Genomic DNA, 20,921 nt, shown 5'->3' with positions numbered 1-20,921 from the left:
CAATACTGGATAGATTTACACCATCTTTAATTAAAGTTCTTTTTCAGCTTACTACATTGTACTTTCTGTTCATTTTAAAGAGTTGTACGACACCAAAATTTGAATTCTGCAACATACCGGAAGAGTTTGTGACTGTATGAGGTTCCATTTTATTATTCATAATAAAAGTCTGACAAGTTACTTGCCACGAAAAAAAATGCGATGTGAAAATAACACGACAACAACAGAATAAATAAATGTAAAAATAATAAATATTTAAAAAAATAATAATTAGGTAATAGAAATTAGTATTACTTCATTATTAAACACTTTAATTATAAAAAAAATAATTAACTCATGATGATATTTTATTTTTATTAATTGTATTTGTTTATTTAGTTTATTATTATTTACATATTTTGGTGGACATATTCACTAGTATATGTTAATATAATAAACTATATATATATATATAATATAAAATATAATATCATCATGAGTTATATATATATATATATTATATATATTCTAAAAGACTGCATTTGGTTGGATGCCTCAAAAGTAGTCACGTGATCTTTGTCTCGGTTTTAGCGCGGAGACAACTCACAAACAAGGAAAGAAAATGTGCGTTTTCTCATAAACTTAAATGTGATTGATTACGATAAAGACAAGATGAGTCGTTAAAAGTAAACCCCGAACTGTAATTTATGAACTGTTCACGCAAACTGTAGTTTATCAGAAGGAGTGCTTAATTTGTTTTCTCTTCTACTCTGACTAAAAAACTCGTTGAAAACAACAAACAAAACAAAAACAGGTGAGGTATTTTATTTACCGCTGTAAAGTCGGAGGTTAAAATGGATTTTAAACTACTTTTGGATGGAATATTATAACTTTATATTTGTTAATCTTTGAAGACACGTAAACCAGTCTTATACTACTTAAAATATTTGAGAATATAAATTGTATCCAATATCATCGAGTGTGTTTACTCGGTTTTTCAGATCTGTGGACTATTGTGGGATTAAATGGAAATAGCACCGCCTGTCCAGAGAAGCAGTCATCAAAATGTTGAGAAGGACAAGAGCAGACGTAAAATACCCAGTGAGTAAAACTTTAAAAGTCTTCGGTGTAAATGGGAGAAAGTTTCAAATCAAGTGTTTTTAAGTATTGTAATGATTAAGACGTTTGCCACAATTGAAGTTAATGTGATTCTGTTTTGTTCAGGGGATGTCGAGGTGGACATTGAATATCTCTATGAAGTTGTGCCACAGCTGTCTCGAATTTTTCGTGTCATAGACAAAATTGGAGAAGGTTTGTCATTGCATTACGATTGCATGATGAATGGTCCTTTGTGGAAAATACTTGCGTTTTATTTCCTTTTGTTGATTGACTTGAACAGAATAAATTGTGTTATAACAGGCACTTTCAGCTCAGTGTATCTGGCTGAGGCGCAGATGACTGATGGTTCAAGAAAGATGTTTGCATTGAAACATCTGATCCCCACCAGTCACCCAATGCGTATAGCTGCTGAACTTCAGTGCCTGACAGTTGCTGGGTCAGTGATCTCCTCCTTACCTCCTCTCTACTGGCTCTCCCTATTCAGTGTAGACCTTGAACCATAATCCATCCTCTTTTATAAATTACAGAAATAATCTTATGTTTTACAAGATATTTTTTCATGAAAAGTTTGTCATTTGAGATTTTAATTTGAACATATCCCTTGTCTCATCCTCCCCAGTGGGACAGAGAATGTGATGGGGGTCACATACTGCTTCAGAAAAGAGCATCACGTGGTCATTGTTATGCCATACATGGAGCATCAAACCTTTGTGGTAAGAAACTGCAATACCTTTGCTTTCTGCCTAGATGATTAATCATGAATAGAATACAATAACACAAGTCTTCATTCCCTCTAGGACATTGTTGGCTCCTTGAGTTTCGAAGAAGTGAGGCATTACATCTACCACTTGCTCAAAGCACTGAGGCATATTCACAAGTTTGGCATCATCCACCGAGACATCAAACCAAACAACTTCCTGTTCAATCAACAGAGGAGAGAGTATGTGTAACTGATATTTTATTCATGTTGCTGTGCTTCTAGTAAAATCACCATCAAACTTGATTAGTAGTGTACTATTTATAGTTATATTTTTGTATAATGCTGTGAAGGCAGATTGTATTTCTGCACCAAACCTATGTCGTAGACACAACGTAGTGCCCAACATGGTAGTTTGCATTTATAGTTCTGCGTTGGTGTGTCTGTGTCGTGTTTTGGCATACATTTGATGCTCCGTACAGGATAACTACTTGCTTGACCAACACAAAATGGGTGTTGCTTTACAATGGATACAGTGCTGTGAGAAAGTATTTGCCCCCTTAAATTGAATAGCTGGTTGTGCAACAACTGCAATTTAAACACATCCAATAACTGGAGATCAGCCTTTTTCAATGCTGTGGTGGAATTTTGGCCGACACCTCTTTGCAGAACTGCTTTAATTCAGCCACATTGGAGGGTTTGAGCATGAACTGCCTGTTTAACGTCCTGCTACAGCATCTCAATCGGGTTCAAGTAAGGACTTTGTCTAAGCCACTCCAAAACTTTAATTTAGCTTCTTTTGAGCCATTCAGAGGTGGACTTACTCCAGTGCTTTGGATTATTGTCTTGCTGCATAATCCTGTTGTGCTTGAGCTTCAACACAAGGCCTGATGAGCAGACGTTCTCCTATAAGATTTTCTGGTAGAGAGCAGAATTCATGTTTCCCTCAATTATTGCAAGTCGCCCTGGCCCTGAAGCAGCAAAGCATCCCCACACCATCACACTACCATGTAGGTATACCATGTTGACCGTAGGTATGATGTTCTTTTTGTGGAATTCTGTGCTTGATTTACGGCAGATGAAATGGGACCCCTGTCTTCCAAACAGTTCCACTTTCGACTTATCCATTCACAGAACATTCTCCCAAAATGTTTTAGGATCACCAAGGTGTGTTTTGGCAAAATTCAGATGAGCCTTCATGTTCTTCTGTGTTAGCAGTGGATTTCACCTCTTCAATGGATGCCATTTTTGGCCAGTGTCTTTCTGATAGTGGAGTCATGAACCGTGACATTTATTGATGCGAGAGAGGTCTGCAGTTCCTTGGATTTTGTCCTTGGCTTTTTCTGTGACTTCCTGGATGAGTCGTTGCTGTACCCTTGGAGGAATTTTGGAAGGTCGGCCACTTCTGAGAAGGTTCCCTACTGTGCCAAGTTTTCTCCATTTGGAGATAATGGCTCTCACTGTGGTTCTTTGGAGTCCCAGAACCTTTGAAATAGCTTTGCAACCCTTTCCAGACTTATGTATTTCAATCCCCTTTTTCCTTCTCATTTCTAGAATTTCTTTGGGATAGTGTGCTACTGGGTGAGACCTTTTAACCAACTTCATGCTGCTGAAAAAGTTCTATTTAGGTGTTGATTTGATTGAACAGGGATGGCAGTTATCAGGCCTGGGTCTGTCTAGACCAGCTCAACACAATTATTAATGTGTTATTGTAGATTTAGAAACTAAGGGGAAATAATTGTCACACAGGCCCAGTTGGTATTGGATAACTTTTTTTGCTTCAGTAAATAACTATCATTTAAAAACTGTATTTTGGGTTTACTCAGGGTAACTTTACTTTAGTATGAGACATGCACAAAAACAGAAGAAATCAGGATGGGGACAAATGCTTATTCACTGCACTGTATAGGCAATATATTAAACTCTGAACAGATCCTTTTTGAAATGCATACAAATTAGAAGTGTTCTGTTTTCATAGCATATGAAATATAATTATTTACTGTGCACCATACTATCAAACATACGGTCAGAACATTGTACAGATCTAAAAATTCTCAATTAGAATATAACTAATATTGTGTGGTGCACATTCTAAATGTAGCACAAAGTTCATAAGTTGTAAACAGATGTGCCGAAGGTAGGGTGGTGCTGGGTCGTGATTCCGCACACCCGGCCCCTAATCAGCCATGGCCTGGTGTGCAGAATTGCGTCCCCGCCCTGCCACAGTGTCTTTGTCATGTTTCACTTGTAAATCCATTGAACGTAAATATTAAAACAGCAGCTGTTCCCGATTAAAACAATTCTCCCGAGTACAAAGTTCCTTGTCCAAATACAATGTGATATGATGCATAGAAGTAATCTTGGAGAAAATGCGACTACCTCAGATATCTTTTTTTGACCAATCTCAACTGTTGTGGTCTGTGTCAACATGGCATGCTATTACATTTATATAAATCAGCCTTAATGTAAATTTAATGCACATAGGTTTTATTATCATGGAATAATCACCAATCATTGTTGCAAAATAGTCTCATCTGGTTCTATTTTGCAATAATGATTGACTGCCTGTTTGTTATTCTGCTAATTACTTTACTGTTACTTTACCAAATAAATGGACATGGAGGATTCATGTAATATTTTATTATGTGAGAAGGATATTGCAGAGTTATACTAGAGGCATGAATCTAGCATGGCTAATAGTAAAACAGTTGTTAGGACTAGTCAGAATCAAGAAAATCAGAGCGCGTCATCTCTCTCTTTCCACAGGTATGCTCTTGTTGATTTTGGTCTGGCACAGGGCACCACTGACACTCAGATAGAACTACTAAAGGTTGTGAAGTCAAAGGCTCATAAAGGTGGTGGGTCTTCAGGAAGGGTTGAGGACGCACATGGGAAACAGAAACTATTGCCTTTACCACCCAACACCAGAAACCCTTCCGTCCATTCCAGCACTAAAGCACCAGCTAAAAGATCCTGCCCACCCTCATGCATTAAACACACCAAGGTGTTTGCTCTGGTCACTTATTTTTATTTCTGGGTGAATTAAGTGTTTGTTAAGCCCCAAAGTATACATCGGTTTTGATGCGAATGCTTAGAATCTGCATACAGTCGAACGCAGAGCCTTTCAAAGTATACTCCATTTGACTATGCATGCTTACACAGGTGGTTGGTGTATGCGCTACGATTTCTATGAGATACTGGACTATTTCTTTGCCGGAGTTTAGACCTATAAAGATGTCTTTATATTCCTTCAGACTCGAGTTCTACAAATGCAGGGATCTCCAAACCACCACACTCGTGCTCTTGACGTGAACATCCACTGTTGTTGTTTGCGCCTTTGTCTCACGATGTTTAGCAGTGAACTTCTATCGCTTCTTCGTGACAACAGTAGCTCAACTTTGAGTGTTGCCACCTTGTGGACCAACAAATTATTGCAATTAATTCCAGGCACAAGCGCAGACTGCGCTTTCAGAGTATGATTGGTTAGAAAGAACGAGCCGTACACGTTCAGTGCTCGAGCACTCTGCTGATGATGTAATTTGCCTCACATGTCCTGTACACAGACACCTAGCATTCGCGTCTGACCAAAGAATGCTTTGGGCTTTAATTTGATTGTGGTGGTTATGAGTGGGTGACCCTTCCAAGTTTACACTTTAACCACACTTCACCACTTTCATGCTCAGATTGTTTTATTTTAGCTAGCATGCTTTTGTCAAAATAAAATTCCCTTCCTTTTCAAGGAACTCTTGGTTCTTGATAAGGCACCAAGGTCTGTATTTGGGGAGAGGAACTTGAACAGCACAAACTCACATAAAATCGGCACTGACAATGTTGAGGTTAGCATCTTCTTTCTCCTTCGCTGCATCTGATACCTTTTTAATAACTATTAGCGCTTCACCTGACAACTTGCATTTCAGGGACAGCTTTCAAAGCCGACAAAAGAGGACGTAATTCCACGCAAAATTGTTTCTTTTAAACGCCGTTCAGTCCCTGTGAAAACTCCACTGAATGGTCAGAAACCCAAACCTGCTGCTGTCAGCCAGACACTCAGCTGCAGCTGCTTCATGAATGACCGTGTCTGCAACATCTGCCTGTCCAGGTACACATTTTTCATGAAGTCGAATTTTTGTGCTGTTTGAATTTCACAGAGTGGTTAATGAAGAACTAAACTTTTTTTCCACAGGAAACAGCAGGTGGCTCCTAGAGCGGGTACTCCAGGCTTTAGGGCTCCTGAAGTCCTGACTAAGTGCCCCAATCAGGGAACAGGTAAAGCTACCTGCACAATTGAAGGAATAGTTCACCCAAAAATGAAAATTTGTTAATAATTTACTCACCCCTCAGGCCATCCAAGATGTATCTGAGTTTCTTTCTTCATCAAAACAGAATTTAAGATTTTTAGGATTTCATTTTAGGCCTCCTCCTACAATGCAAGTGAATGTACTAAATTTTTTGACAACATTTTTCAACCAGAAATTGGCCAAAATGCATATTTAGTGTGCATCAAAATAATCCACACGACTCCAGTCGACAAGTTCTTCTGAGCCCAAACAATTGATTATTTTGAGAAATAAAACAATGCTTTTTAACTACAATTGTTCGCTTCCATACACCTCTGTGAAGCGCGCTCATGAGAGGGATGATGTAAGCTTGTTGGTAAGGTCACGCATCACGTGGAGGAGACAGGAAGCATGTCATTGTTTACAAGAGAAACTTACACAGACCAAGCGCCACTCTTTTCAAAACAATGTAAAATACAAATAAAAAATTATTTCCAAATAATAATCAAAAAAACATTACTGCAGTAAATAACCATCCTTTATTTCGGAGCAATGCTGTTGCATTATCTACTTGTGCTTTTTCTTTAGCAGAAATATGACTGTCAGGAATTCAAGCCACACAAGTTGTAGTTAGTGAAACCAAGTGTCCTTTGTGTGAGACTTGACCGTGAACTGGTGTGAAGGTGAGTTATTTATGCAGGCAGTGATGAGCGAGTGAATTGAGTGCAGGTGCAGCAAATTAGAAATCGGGTGATGAGGAGCGGAGCGCTGAGGGAGGTGCTGAGCCCAAGGGAGGCATGACAATGTTTTCACACATACCTGAGTTCCCTGAAAAAACAGCACAGGCACAGCCGATGAATTCAGATAGCGACCCTTTGTTTCTTTCGATGATCTGAAATCCTCAGGGGTAAAAAGTTTACTGCACACCCTTTAACATTTGATATCCAGGTTCAGCACGATAAGCCAGAGCTTCAATCGCTCATGATCATGTATAGGCAATCGATGAAAAGTTTGTTTCTTGTGCATTTTCTTTGGGGATCCTGAATGTTGAAGTATTCAGGCGAGACACACCAAATGACCATTTTGAACAATAAACTTATACAAATCTACTGCGAAGACAATGAAACATTTGTACAGCGCTCCTTGTAAACAATGACGCACTTCCTGCCTCCTCCACTTGACCTTACCAACAAGCTTACGTAATGTCTCCCATGAGCACGCATCACAGAAAGATTCTGTTTTGATGAAGAAAGAAACTGATACATCTTGGATGGCCTGAGGGTGAGTAAATTCAGCAAATTTTCATTTTTGGGTGATTTGAATGTTTGTTCATCTATATTGCTGCGTTCCATTTCAACTCTATTGTGTGTGTGTGTGTGTGTGTTAGACGTCAGGTGAACTTGATGGCACCCAGGCAGATGTACACTGTTAATGACAAACATTTATTCAAATTTCCAACATTTCTTGATAATAAAAGATGCATTGCAAATGTTTGCATACGTTTTAAATCACTGTTCTTTATTTATAATCAGACGCCTGCGAAACAGATGCTCTCTTTGCCGTTTTGTTTCTTTATACATCATATAGACTATTTCAAGGATGTAAACAATAACAAAGGAATCCAACTTTTTCCTGAACGCAGAAGTGTTTTATGATTCACCCGTTTTAATTTCCAGTCTCCGGTGTTTTCACACACATCATGTATCCGTGGTGGGTAATGTGATATTTAAAAAACATGTGGCTGTATAGTGCCGATATTTAACAAGATGATATTTGATTGAAAGTGCCTCAACTGAGTTGGTAGATAAAAAATTACTTTTCGAGTTATGACAGCCAACAACAGCACAAGTTGAGCTTGAAATTAAGTTTTTCTTCAAATAACACTTAAATAGTTGTTGTTGTTGCTGTCTGAATCGTTTGTTTCAGTATTTTATACATCTTATACATACTGAGCATCTACGTGCATCTACAGCTGCAATTATTTCCTCAGCGGAGAGATCGGGAATATTGGATCACTCCTATTATAATCAATGAAGCTGTCTGCATGCCCTGCGGACAATTTAAGTCAATTTGGATAAAAGCATCTGCTAAATGACTAAATGTAATATTAAATTAGTTGTGAAGCTTCATTCATTTTAATGGGTGTGATGTACTGTCTCTACCTATATACCCTACAATTAGTTGAAATATTTTCTGTACCTACCAGAGATGTGTGCTACAGTTTCATTACTGCACGTTTCCATCTTACTTCACTGCAGTGGTTCATGCGTCCATTTGTGGTTGCTTTTTCGAAGATCTAAACACTTTATTTCCATTAGTTCCTGGCATCTAGGGAGCATCCAGCCACTGAACAACCTGGTCCACATTTTAATAATGACATTTTATGACAAGCATGCTTAAGTTAGTAATGTTAATCATGTTAAAGTCACTTCTGAATGAAGCACCTCCCGCTGTTGTTTTGAATGAGTTTGACAACTAGTAGGAAATGTTCAAGGAACAAAGATGTCACTTCCTTAAACTGACGAATTGTCCTTGAAATGGTCTATTCTGAGCACTGGACAACAGAATGCTCTGAAGATGGCGATATTAAGGAATATCCTATATCAGACTTGGAATAGAACAAAAATTAGTGTGGTGCACATTTCATATTCAGGCCTGGCTCAAGATTGATGTTATGTTTCAAAGTTGATCTGCTTTAGAGATTTTCTGACTAATAAAACACATCTCTCTGCAGCTATTGACATGTGGTCAGCAGGCGTTATATTACTGTCACTACTCAGTGGGAGGTATCCATTCTTCAAAGCTAGTGATGATCTGAACGCTCTTACTCAGATCATGACCATCAGAGGATCTAAGGAAACAATAGAGGCTGCTAAGAAGTTTGGTATGTCCTTGTCAGCAAGCTTTTCCTGATTATTAATAGGAATTAAATGTTTTGTGTTGTACATCGATCTGTATATAATTTGATCTGTCTGAATGCAGGTAAATCTATTGTGTGCAGTCGTGAGCTCCCTCGGCTGAACCTTAGGATTCTCTGTGAGACCCTGAGAGGTTTGCGATCATATGATGATGGGTCACTTCCTGCTGAGTTTCAAGCCTCGCGTCACCCTGCAGAGGTAAAACAGGATGTAGACAGCCCTGATAAGAAACGAATGAGCCGATCTGGCTCAGGCTCACTGAAAAGCCCAGCAGAGCTGCAGGAGATGGGCTGGGACAAAGTGTCTGATGAAATATATGACCTCCTGGATAAACTGTTAGATTTAAACCCAGCAACAAGAATAACGGCCTCTATGGCTCTGCAGCATCCGCTCTTCAAAGATATGATGGATTAAGTTTTGTGCAGTATTATATAAACCGTTTCACAAATGCATTTTATTTATTAGTCTTATTTTTTGGTTTCTTATCACTTTTGAGAATAAAGATTAAGTAATTTGTTTAATGTTTATCTTGATGAGTGTTTTTATTTCCTCCAAAGAATTGTATCTTTCATTTAATAATTTTCAATAAAATAAACTAAATAGTAAACCCAAAAATGATAATTCACATCATTACACTTGTCATCTCAAACTTGTATGATTTTCTTTTGTGGAACACAAACAAAGATATTTTAATGGAGATATGATTTGAATATGTACATACAATGCAAATAAATAATGGCCAAACTTTCAAGCTGCAAAAAGCACATAAAGGCAGCAAAAAGGTAATCCATAAAACTCCAGTGGTTTAATCCGTCTTCTGAAGCGATATGATTGGCTTGATATACGCGGAGTGCTAGGGAGTGTAATTGAGCTTAAAATCATGATCTCCAAGGAGAATACCAATGTCATGATTTGTTGTGAAAAGGAGCTATATTTTGGTCTGTTCTCACCAGAAACTATTTGCATTGCTTCTGAAGACATGGATTAAACCACTGCAGCAATATGGATTACTTTTATGATGCCTTTATGTGCTTTTTGGATCTTAAAAATTTGGTCATCAATCACTTGCATTGTATGGACAAACAGACATCATCTCCATGAAAATATCTTTGTTTGTTCTGCGTAATAAAGTTATACAAGTTTCAGACATACTAAGGGTGAGTAAATGATGAAAGAATTAAATGTACTTTAACATTTAATTCTACATTTAGTTATAATTGTTTTGTGAAATATTCCTCAAAACTATCTAAGCTGTTTTTGTTTTTTGAAAACCACAAGGCTGTTTTTACCTTTATTCCTCTAATGATTTGAAGAAAGAAAAATGATAATTGCAGGGAAATAAAAACTGCATTTGGAAAATAATGTTATTTATTCAAAGACTGGGGGATCCTTTCATGTAGCAAAATTGTGGGAAAATAAAACTGCCATCAAATATTTCCCTAAAATGAGAGCGGCAATTTTATACACAGGAAAGATAAAAAAAAAATGTGAGTAAAAACAGTTCAAACATCTTTAAATTCAGTTTTCAATCAAATGTAGCTATCAGTTTATGGCGTTAATTCATGCAAATGGTTTTGCATAATTCACTGTGTTTTTTTATTTTATTGTGATCAACATACATACAAATTTGAACATTGTTAGCAAATAATAATCCAACAAGTTTTACTTGCATGTTATAGGGCTCTCAAACTAAATTTTCTATGGCCTGAAATGAATTTTCTACATAAGTGCATTGTACAAACATAGAAAGTCCTAAAAATGTAACATTGTAGAACCGTTCTTACTGACATCACAATGATATATGCTACTATAGTGTCGACGTAGACAGGGTAAAAGACAGATGTGGATAATATTTGTAAAGCTAATCAGATGCTGTCTATGATTTGTTTTCCAGCCTAGTGCTGCTGGTATAAGAAAACCCTTTACATTTTGATTTGTAGGTTCCCTACGGGATCTGGTTCTTTAAGAGGAGGTTACTGCGGCAACTGAAAGAAAAGATGCTGATGGCTGACAGAATCTAACAAGGCCAGACACCAGTTCCCTCATGACGGTCTGTCTTTGGCTTCAATGATCTCCTCGATTCTAGCCAAGACACTCTCTATCAGGTCAAATGTGAAGAGGGCTGACTGCAGAACCTGAGATAGAAACAAAGCCATGTGTGGTTAAGAATGAATTATTGCACATCAGGGTTCACCCAGACTCTTTATACCTTGCATTAAGAACAGAAACATTATTAAATTATATAATCCTTAAGAGATCATTTAGATAAATGTTCAGGTAAAAATATCGTTCATTTTTGAAAGAAAATGCTACATGTTTTGTTTAGCATCTCCTCTGACCAAGTATCTTCACTGACCCCTTGTTGAAAATCATGGAATTGCATCAATTGAGGTTCAGGTATAATAACATCACGCAAACGCTACATAAGCTTTATTGAACCGAACTGAATCACATTATTTCACAAAATAATGTACCTGTATCTGCATTTCTGGTGTCATGTGTTGTAGCTCCTCATTGCCAACACTTACGGAGCAGACAGGAGTTTTTGAGTCTGTTGAACACAAAAAAGTGGTCAGCAGTCTACAGGAAATATCTGCAACATAAAAAATATCTTAAAGGGATAGTACACCCAAAACTGAAAATGATCTCATCACTTACTCACCCTCATGCCAACCCAGATCTGTATCTTTAGCAGAACACAAATGAAGATTATTAGAAGAATATCTCAGCTCTGTAGGTCCATACATTGCAAGTCAACAGGGTCCAAAAGTTTGAGGCTCCAAAAAGCACATAAAGGCAGTTTAAACGTAATCCATAACTGTACGTTCACACCAGAAGCGGCAAGAGCGTCAAAATTCGCTCTGGCTGCCCTGCCTTCGACGCTCAAGGACGCTCTGACGTAGTTGAAATAGGCGGCAACGTTTGTTCAGAATGCTTTGTTTTGTGAACTATATTTAAAGGGGCCGCAATTTAAACATCCAGACATGTCGACCATTTACTTATTGCCGACCTATCACAAGTAGCGTATATACTCATGAACTCTTTAAAATGTGAAAATAAGAAATCGATCGATGGCAGTAAGTAATTAAAATTATAGTTGTTTGTTATAAAAAATAAAATACATTTGTAATAATAACTGTGGTCTTGGTCATATATTACAGGGAAACCCGTCACGGCAATAATTTGTTTCTCCTCCATTTTCTCTTCGGAACGAATGCTTGGTGGGAACCAAAGTTTACACGGTTATGTTCTCTAGACTTCGCTAGTTCGGAGCACTTCTATATTCCAATAGGTTGCCGCCGAACCGCGTCACAGCTCATTACCATAATGTTATTCTTTTGGCTTCCTTCCCAAAACAGAACTGTGGTGAACGTGAATAGCAGGGCTCTGTGAATATAGATTTATCGTAAAAGAGGACTAAAATATTGATCTGTTTCTCACCCACACCTCTCATATCACTTCTGAAGACATGGATTTAACTACTTGAGTCTTATGGATAACTTTTATGCTGCTTTTATGTGATCTTTGGAGTTTCAAAATTTTGGTCACCATTCACTTGCAATGAATGGACCTACAGAGCTGAAATATTCATCTAAAAATCTTAATTTGTGTTCTGCAGAAGAAAGAAAGTCACACACATCTGGGATGGCATGAGGGTGAGTAAATGAGGAGAGAATTTAAGCTGAGTTAACTATTCCTTTTAAACAATATACTGACAGACCTTGTATAATCGAATACCTTTAGATTTCCTCCTATTCTCTTTCGTGCTCCTCAGTTCTGCTTCATAATGGGCTTTGGACATGTTCAGTCCAGTACGGAGAGGCCTCAGGTAGTTGTCCTCAATCTTATAAAGCTCAGTCCATATTCCTGTCTGAGGATTCCAAAAAGTGGATTTCATGTACTGTGATTACAGGATGTTATTAAAGTGGGTTTGAATTGGCTGCGGCCCAACCATACCTCATTCTCCCATTCTTTATCTCTGATGAGCATGTAACGGAGGAGGTTCAGCGATTCCATGATCCTATTTCATACAACTTTGTCAATCCATCTGTTGTAACAGAAAGACTTGGAGGTAGATTCATGGTTGACTTTGTGAATAGGCTCTCACCTGTCTAGGTTCTGCAGCAGGTCTGTTTCTGGACCCTGAGAAAGGCACAGCACTAGCCGCAGCAGAGGCAGGAGATGTTTACCCAGAAACCATTCATTACCGTTCCCTGGCTAACAAATGTAACAAAAAACAATGGAAATCCAAATTAAAAATGTACAATATGAAGTAATAGAAATTAGATATATCATTATTTATCTCACAATACCTTCAGGGAAAAGTCTATCTGATTTTTGATGTTCTTGGTTATATATCCCTCCACCCCTGCATGGTGACTTGTTTTCAACATGCCTCTGAAAAAAAAATAGGAAATGGTCTGCACTTATATAGTGCTGCAAGTGCTTACAAAACACTTTTTTTTTTTTTATAGTGCTGCAAGTGCTTACACTGACTCATTCACCCATTCAAACACCAATGACGGCAGAGCTGCCATGCAAGGCGCTAGCCTGCCACTGGGACCAACTTGGGGTTCAGTGTCTTGCCCAAGGACACTTCAGCATGTGGAGTCACGAGGGCCGGGAATCAAACCACTAACCCTGCGATTAGTGGGCAACCCACTCTACCACCTGAGCCACAGTTGCCCCACAGAGCGTGCCATTTAATAAACCTACTGTATACGAAGGAAGAATCTGTTCCTTGTGAAATCTAATTTAAAACACTCATATCAACAGCTAAGATATGAGTTTATGTGCTTCCTGACGATGTGTTCTTATTTCTATCTTTTCACAAACAAAAAAGTACCATGCTACTACCATGTTTTTTGGACATGTTCTTGGAAGTGCCTTTGATCACCATTTAAATAACATGGAACATGATTATTATGATTCTGATACAATTACTGTACCATGGTTCTGCGACAGTAATTTTCTTAATGTTTGTGTTGCATTTAACAATGCATTTAGCAAGTTTAAGGATTAGTTCACCCAAAAATGATTATCCTCTCATCATTTACTCACCCTTATGTCGGCTCAAACTCATATGATTTTCTTCCATGGAACACTAACAAAGATATTTTAATGGAAAGATGATGTCTGTTTGTTCATACACGCTCCAAAAAGCACATTAAATCAACATATAATCCGTATGTGGTTTATTTTAATCCATGTCTTCTGAAGTGATCCAATCAGTTTTGGATGAGAACAGACCAAAATGTAACACCATTTTCATTGTAAATTATGGAATTACAGTCTCTTGGCACAATCACAATTTCAAGTTCAATTACACTTCCGAGTGCTTGACGCATGCGCAGAGCACTAGTTGGCACTAATCGAGCTTGAAATCCCGATCACCAAGGAGACAGCTGATGTCTTGATTGATAGTGAAAAAGGAGATATATTTCAGTTTGTTCTCACCCAAAACTGATTGGATCACTTCAGAAGACATGGATTAAACCACTGGAGTCTAAATTATTACTTTTATGCTGCCTTTAACTCTTATGTTTTGGTCACTATTCACTTGCATTGTACTGTATGGACAAACACTCCATATCTCCATTAAAATATCTTTGGTTGTGTTCCAAAGAAAGAAAGAAATGGCTTTGAGATGACACAAGCTTGAGTAAATGAGAGAATAATAATTTTTCATGTTTTCTCAGAAAAAGGACTCACCTGAAGAACTTGTATTTGGCCTCTGTGTTGAATTTGTCAATACTTAGCTGAAACACTTTCAGACCTTTTGTTCTCTGTGGTGTGGGCAGAAACAAGTCCACAATGGTAACAAACACATTTCATCATCGCCAATCTAACATTACATATTGCCTCTTCAAAAAAAGGACTCACTTACCAAGGTCTGTTCTGGACACAATGTCATAACTTTCACTATGTTCTAAGGAGAAAAAAATAACATGTTAACCTAAACAAATATGCAAATATAATAAATATTGAATAATGCGACTGTAAATGTTTACTTGTGGAACAATGAAAAATGTCTTTAGTTCCAGAAGATCCACTGGTAGACTGTTATCTTCTACTCTGACAAGACTTTTTTCATACAATTCCTATGACAGAGGAATTAAAGAAATGTAATAGTACCACATAAGGTCTAATATATCAGTAAGTATAACCTAAGATGGCCTATGTCAATAATGTTAATACAATTTCCAAAAATTTGGGACAGTATGGAAAATGTGAATAAAAACAAAAAGAAGTGATTAGTAAATTCTATTCATCCTGTGCCATTTTGACAATGCCAAACCACATGCCCGGCATGGCTACAAGTGCATGGCTGTGTAAGCAGATAGTGCGGGGGCTAGACAGTCCTGACCTGTCTCCAATTGAGAATTTGTTACCCTAACTGCAAAATACAGCATATACCTGCATAATGGATGAATGGGGGAAAAATCTGCTTTCTAAACTTAAAGGAATATTCCAGATACATTACAAGTTAAGCTCAATCAACAGCATTTGTGGCTTAATGTTGATTACCACACAAATTAATTTCAACTTGTCCCTAATTTTCTTTAAAATAGCAAAGGTCGAGGTTCCACTGAGGCACTTGCAATGAAAGTGAATGGGGCAAATTTTTTGAGGGTTTAAACAGAAATGTGAAGCTTATCAGTTTATAAAGCACTTGCATTAATTCTTCTGTTAAAACTCATGTATTATTTGAGCTGTAAAGTTGTTTAAATTGTCATTTTTACAGTCGTTTTAGGGTTTGTTGACATAACATTGTCATGGAAAAGAAGTTGTAATATCAGCTAGAACTTTATACAGAAAAGGTTATTAAGCAAATTGATCACACTAAAATCAAGTTAACACACATATTGTTTATTGTATTGTGGCTATACGTTTGAAACAGTGAGTATTTTAACCTTCAAATATTGGCCTCCTTTTACTTCCATTGTATGTGCCTCACTAGAACCCAGATTTGTGCTTTTTTCAAAGAAAAGTCCAAATTCATTTTTGTTGTAATCAACATTAAGCCATAAATGCTGTTGCTTGAGCTTAACTTGTTTTGAACCTGGAATATTACTTTAAAACATGTCTTCAGTGCTCAAACACTTAAGTGTAGTGAGTGTTATTAGAAGAAATGGTGTTATTACACAGCTGTAAACACTAGACTGACCCAAAGTTTCTGGAGCATGTTGCAGTCATCTGATTTGAAATGAGTGTATGTTTTCAAAACATTATTCAATTCACAAAGTAAACCAACAAATAATGTGTTTTTGCAGCGCTATCAATACAGCACAGGGTGAATATAATTTACGAATCACTCCTTTTCTTTTTTTAATACAATATCTCATACTGCCCAATCTTTTTCAGAAATGGGGCTGTATAATGGTAATGCTGTAATTAACATTCTTACTAATCCTTTCAGCAGATGTGATTCTTCAGTTCTATAAATAAATACAAAAATATAGAGTAACATGAGAATTGGAACATATACGCCATAAAACATTCAAGTTTAGATTCACTTGTCAAAGTTAATTTCTTAGATTTGCATAATGATTTACAGGAATTACAATACAAATATTGATTTGTAGTAAAGAGGCTATAAGAAATACCTGCTTAACAGCAGTTCGATATATTCCATGTTGCACTGAAGAACAAAAACTGGGCTGGAAAAAAGCACAGGTAAACATAACTACATGCAAAAAAAAAAAAAAAAAAAGACTAGAGCAATTCCACTTCAATACCAACATAAAATCTGTGGACTGATTCTACATTCAGTTAGTAAGATGAAGAGCGTTTCTCTTTACCTGAAAACAGCTGGAAAGATGTCCATGGCGATATGATCCACAAAAAGCAGGTGGGACATACAGGCCAATGACTCCTTTGGATATCTGACCTCCTCTTCAAGAAAGCCTGGTACCTCCTTTTTCTTCAGTATATTACGACTTAACAACTCTGGCAGTGACTCCCCAATAATTGATAAAATGATCTGTAAACATGGTACATAATATGCATGACAAATGTATGTCAAGGTTACACTACTGATTTATGTGCTGAATCAATACAGTAACCCAAATAAAATCTTTGTCAGCATCTCAATGACTAAACCAAAATAACATCACTAAATACAACATTATACCAGAATCTCTGTAGCGAATTCTCTGAGAGGGGACTTCTCCAGTGTGTCTGGATCTTTCAAATGCACCCCCAGTAGAGGCTCGCTTAAACTCTTCATGCAGCTGAAGAGATGACAGTAAGCAGATTGTTTTAAATGACATATGATGGATTCAAGTGAGCCTCAATTGAATGACGGAATTAAACAGGCACCTACAACTTTAGAAGTTCCACTCGGAGCTCATTGTCCTCTGATATCCTGTTGTTATCCTTGATAATCTCCTTGATCTCCTCAACAAAGGGCTTTACAAATTCTAGAAGAGCAGTGCAGCAGCGGCACAAGCCAAAAACATCGTCTTCTTCCTGCTCTTTAGTGACGGGCACCGGCAGTCTGGCCACTTGGCTGAGCAGCGTGGAGAGAGCCATGCCCACAGATGAGGCCTTCTTTATGCCCATCCTCAGCAGTACTGAGAGGGCATGAACAGTGGGGTTTTCAGAGGATAAATGCGTGTTAAAAAAAGAGAAAAGAAGGTGGATTCAGCTAGTTACAATATGTAAAAAATTGCCTTCATCAACAAGGGTATGATCAGAGGCGGAGCTAGGGGGTGGCCAGAGGTGGCCGTGGCCACCATAGACCGAACCCCACTTGCAATTGCTGTTTTAAGAATTTTTTGGCACAATTTAGCTCACAATTTTTTTAGAGGTGAAAGCATCTCTGTACAAATGTACAAACTTAACATGACCGCACACCAAGGTCGCCACACCCCTCCGTCCCGGGTGTCAATGTATCCACTCACCACCCCACAGTCCGATGATATAAAAATGCTGTGAGAACATTTATGTACCACCACAGACTGATCGCCTCCCCCTGTCTGGCCACCCCTTTGAAAAACTCCTGACTCCGCCCCTATGTATGATTCGTTGATTTAAACCCTTGCGAAACACCATCACCAATTGGACTTGGAGTATTCTCTGACATCTGTGTCTCATTTGGAAGGCTGCGTGCTAGGTAGGACGTGTCCTTTGAAGGCTGCAGTATACTGAGTGTCCTCCTTTAAACAAGTCTCGTTTAAACGAGACATCCTTCGTAGAACAAATGGAAACGTAACGTAACATGGTTGCTATGACAGCACGCCACTCTTTAACAAGCGCCAGCGCTTTGAGTGAGACGGTAACAAAGTCTCTTTGGAAGGGAATGTATGAGGTACATTTTAGGAGAGATATAATGATATAAAGAGAAAAGAAAATTGTGGGTTGTGAGTGCCCATGAAGGATACACCAGTTGTGTTCACATTGCCAGCTACATTGTCGCCAGTGGCTGGCAGTTAGGTTACTAGTGGTGTGTATGGATAGTCTAAACAGCACTGTTTCTTTACAATTAATATTATTATTAAATATTAGGATCACGTGAGGTCTACCATCTTCTCTTGTATTGGCTGTCGCTCCCCATTTGCATAAAGTTAAACATTTCTCAACTTTGTTGCATCGCTGGACATGCCCACATCCGATCGCCAACAGTCGCCGTCGCTCGTTTTGCCGTAAGTTGCCAGCTCTCATTGAAAATGAATGTGATGAGGACGTTTTGCTGCTGCATGTCGCTTGCAGTGTGAAAGAAGGTCGCATTTGAAGTGTCCTACTCGCTTTCTGAAATGAGACAGCCTGGATGACGTATGCGGCCGGCAAATGCGACCTCCGGAGGACACATCCTTCCAAATGAGAGACAGCCAATGTCTCAAAATTCTAGTGTGTAAACACCCATAAAGGGATAGTTCGTCCAATTAAAACTCTCTTCATTTACATACCCTCATGACATCCCAGATATGTATGACTTTCTTCCTTCTACAGAACACAAATAATGATTTTTAGAAGAAGATCTCCACTCTGTTGGTCCATACAATGCAAGTAAATGGTGTCCAAAACACTGAAGCTCAAAAAAGCACATAAAGGCAGCATAAAAGTAAAAAGGAGTTACCTTTTGTTCTGTTTTCACCCAAAACCGATTGGTTCGCTTAATAAGACATGGATTAAACCACTGGAATCTTGTGGATTACTTTTATGTTTTCTTTATGTGCTTTTTGGAGCATCAAAGTGTTGGCACCCATTAACTTGTATTGTCAGGACCTAAAGAGCTGAGATCATTTCTAAAAACCTCAATTTGTGTTCTGCAGAAGAAAGAAAGTCCAACACATCTGGGATAGCAAGAGGGTGAACTATTCCTTTAAAATTAATACATTTAGAGATGCAACTATTCAAACAGGGTTTTTAGCAGCTGTCAGCAGCACACTAAAACTCTCTAGGAGAACGTACCTCTATAAATTCCATCCCTTTTAAGCACCAATACTACAGACATCAAAGCATTCACTTTAGTTAGTTAGCCATTTATTTGTTGAATATCTGTCAGTTCTGTCCTATTGACAACTGCACTTATCTTCCATACAGTATATTCCTAAGAGATGTATATGATAGGTGTGTGGAGGATGTAGACAACCCACAAACTAGTAGATTTTGAAAATACACATTTTGCACATTCCTAGTCAGCTGATATTGTTTTATACTGGAAGCACAGGCGTATGATAAGGTGATAATAGAGATGAGGGACATTCACCAGTTTGTAAAGGCTGGAGGAGAAGAGTCACAGTCTCAGCAATGGAGCCAGAATCAGTGTCCTCCACCTGCTCCAGCAAACCTACCAGCAGCTCTTTAGGACTGCATACCTGTCACAGAACAGCAAAGGGCATAGTTAAAAGAAGCAAATCAGCATAACAATGGTCATGATCAAACAGCAGTTAACAAATTAAACCAAAATATAAAAAACCTCCAGCAGATATGAGAGGATGGCATGGCAGTGTGGAAGATTTTTGTCTTCTTTCTTCAGGAGGATCTGCACCAGTGGACCCAGCAGATTCCAGCCCATGCATCTCACAATGTTCTTGAAAGGAATAAAGGGAAAAAGCCAATTGAATTTGCCCTGGATACCAACCATCATACATCACAATATTAGCTAGAAGGTGCCCATCTAACCTTATTCTTTTCGTCAACAAGAATGCTGAGAACTTGGGCACTGTCGCCTTGCTCTATGCAGGTTCTTCCGGCAGTGAGGAATACGTTGTAGTCCTCTGGTGAGAAGCTTTCATCCTTTATTGCTTGCTGGAGAAAAAGTGAGACCACATGTAGCTTACTGTTGACGAGACATTGTGAAGGTAGCACAAACTTATATCTAGACACTTACACATCTCTGAACTACATCACTGAGATGTTCAAGAGCCATTCTGATGATCCGAAACGTCTTCTCTAAACACAGCTCTCTGTCAAATCAAACAATGACATGAAATGTATGATTTGGTGCATTAGGAGGCTTATGGTCATCTTTATGAAGAGCAAGACCATGTCAGACCTCTCCTCCAGGTCTAATTATGACCATTATCATACAAAAAACCCCACAGGTGAAACAAAGACTAGAGAAGGATTCTTATGTGCATTCATAAATAGTAATTAGCCTTCCAAAAATCAGCCTTTATAAATGCTTGAATAAGTGTCAAGCTGACAACTACACCCATTAGCTAGATAGCTAAATTCTCTTTATATGCGTGCACAATTTCAGCTCTATAGCAAGACATTATTCTTTCGCGTAGAATTCTATAAACAAAGCTTCTCAATTATTCGTCTGAGAAAATATACATTTGATGACTAAAATACAAAAGAAAACTAAATTACTTACAGCTATATTTTGAAGCAGAGCCGCATGTTTAAGAACTGCGGCGGAATAAAATGTGTCACTGGAGGCTTGCTGTAGTCACGTGACTTAGGCGGAAGTATTTTTGT

The 20,921-nt window shown here is 38.0% G+C and overlaps 2 protein-coding genes across 3 annotated transcripts; one reads left to right on the top strand and one right to left on the bottom strand.

Annotated features, from left to right (window-relative positions):
* The first annotated feature begins 571 nt into the window (after positions 1-571).
* LOC127645561 (cell division cycle 7-related protein kinase-like) lies at positions 572-11,028 on the top strand. Of its 2 annotated transcripts, XM_052129218.1 has the most exons (13): positions 572-793; positions 981-1,080; positions 1,204-1,290; positions 1,399-1,534; positions 1,718-1,811; positions 1,896-2,038; positions 4,562-4,799; positions 5,536-5,631; positions 5,713-5,894; positions 5,979-6,061; positions 8,807-8,956; positions 9,055-9,188; positions 10,931-11,028. In XM_052129218.1, exons 2-13 carry the CDS (start codon positions 1,005-1,007, stop codon positions 11,009-11,011), a joined length of 1,500 nt encoding a protein of 499 aa, XP_051985178.1. In that variant the 5' UTR covers positions 572-793; positions 981-1,004; the 3' UTR covers positions 11,012-11,028. The 2 variants fall into 2 exon arrangements, with proteins under 2 accessions (XP_051985178.1, XP_051985177.1); XM_052129217.1 differs by lacking the exon at positions 10,931-11,028 and having other exon boundaries at positions 9,055-9,576.
* glmna (glomulin, FKBP associated protein a) lies at positions 10,982-20,892 on the bottom strand. Its single transcript, XM_052129216.1, has 19 exons — positions 20,818-20,892; positions 20,329-20,404; positions 20,121-20,246; positions 19,915-20,028; positions 19,705-19,813; positions 17,317-17,566; positions 17,125-17,224; positions 16,793-16,974; positions 16,598-16,651; positions 16,399-16,429; positions 15,002-15,091; positions 14,878-14,919; positions 14,703-14,776; positions 13,304-13,388; positions 13,099-13,208; positions 12,948-13,011; positions 12,729-12,861; positions 11,465-11,541; positions 10,982-11,125 (listed from the first exon to the last, which is right to left on the bottom strand). Exons 2-19 carry the CDS (start codon positions 20,365-20,367, stop codon positions 11,033-11,035), a joined length of 1,773 nt encoding a protein of 590 aa, XP_051985176.1. The 5' UTR covers positions 20,368-20,404; positions 20,818-20,892; the 3' UTR covers positions 10,982-11,032.
* Between the last annotated feature and the right edge of the window lie 29 nt (positions 20,893-20,921).

Source organism: Xyrauchen texanus, chromosome 6 (genome assembly GCF_025860055.1).
Source record: "Xyrauchen texanus isolate HMW12.3.18 chromosome 6, RBS_HiC_50CHRs, whole genome shotgun sequence".
In the NCBI taxonomy this organism is placed as follows: domain Eukaryota; kingdom Metazoa; phylum Chordata; class Actinopteri; order Cypriniformes; family Catostomidae; genus Xyrauchen; species Xyrauchen texanus.
The sequence above is the reverse complement of the archived record's forward strand: the minus strand, read 5'-3'. Positions and strand labels throughout refer to the sequence as shown.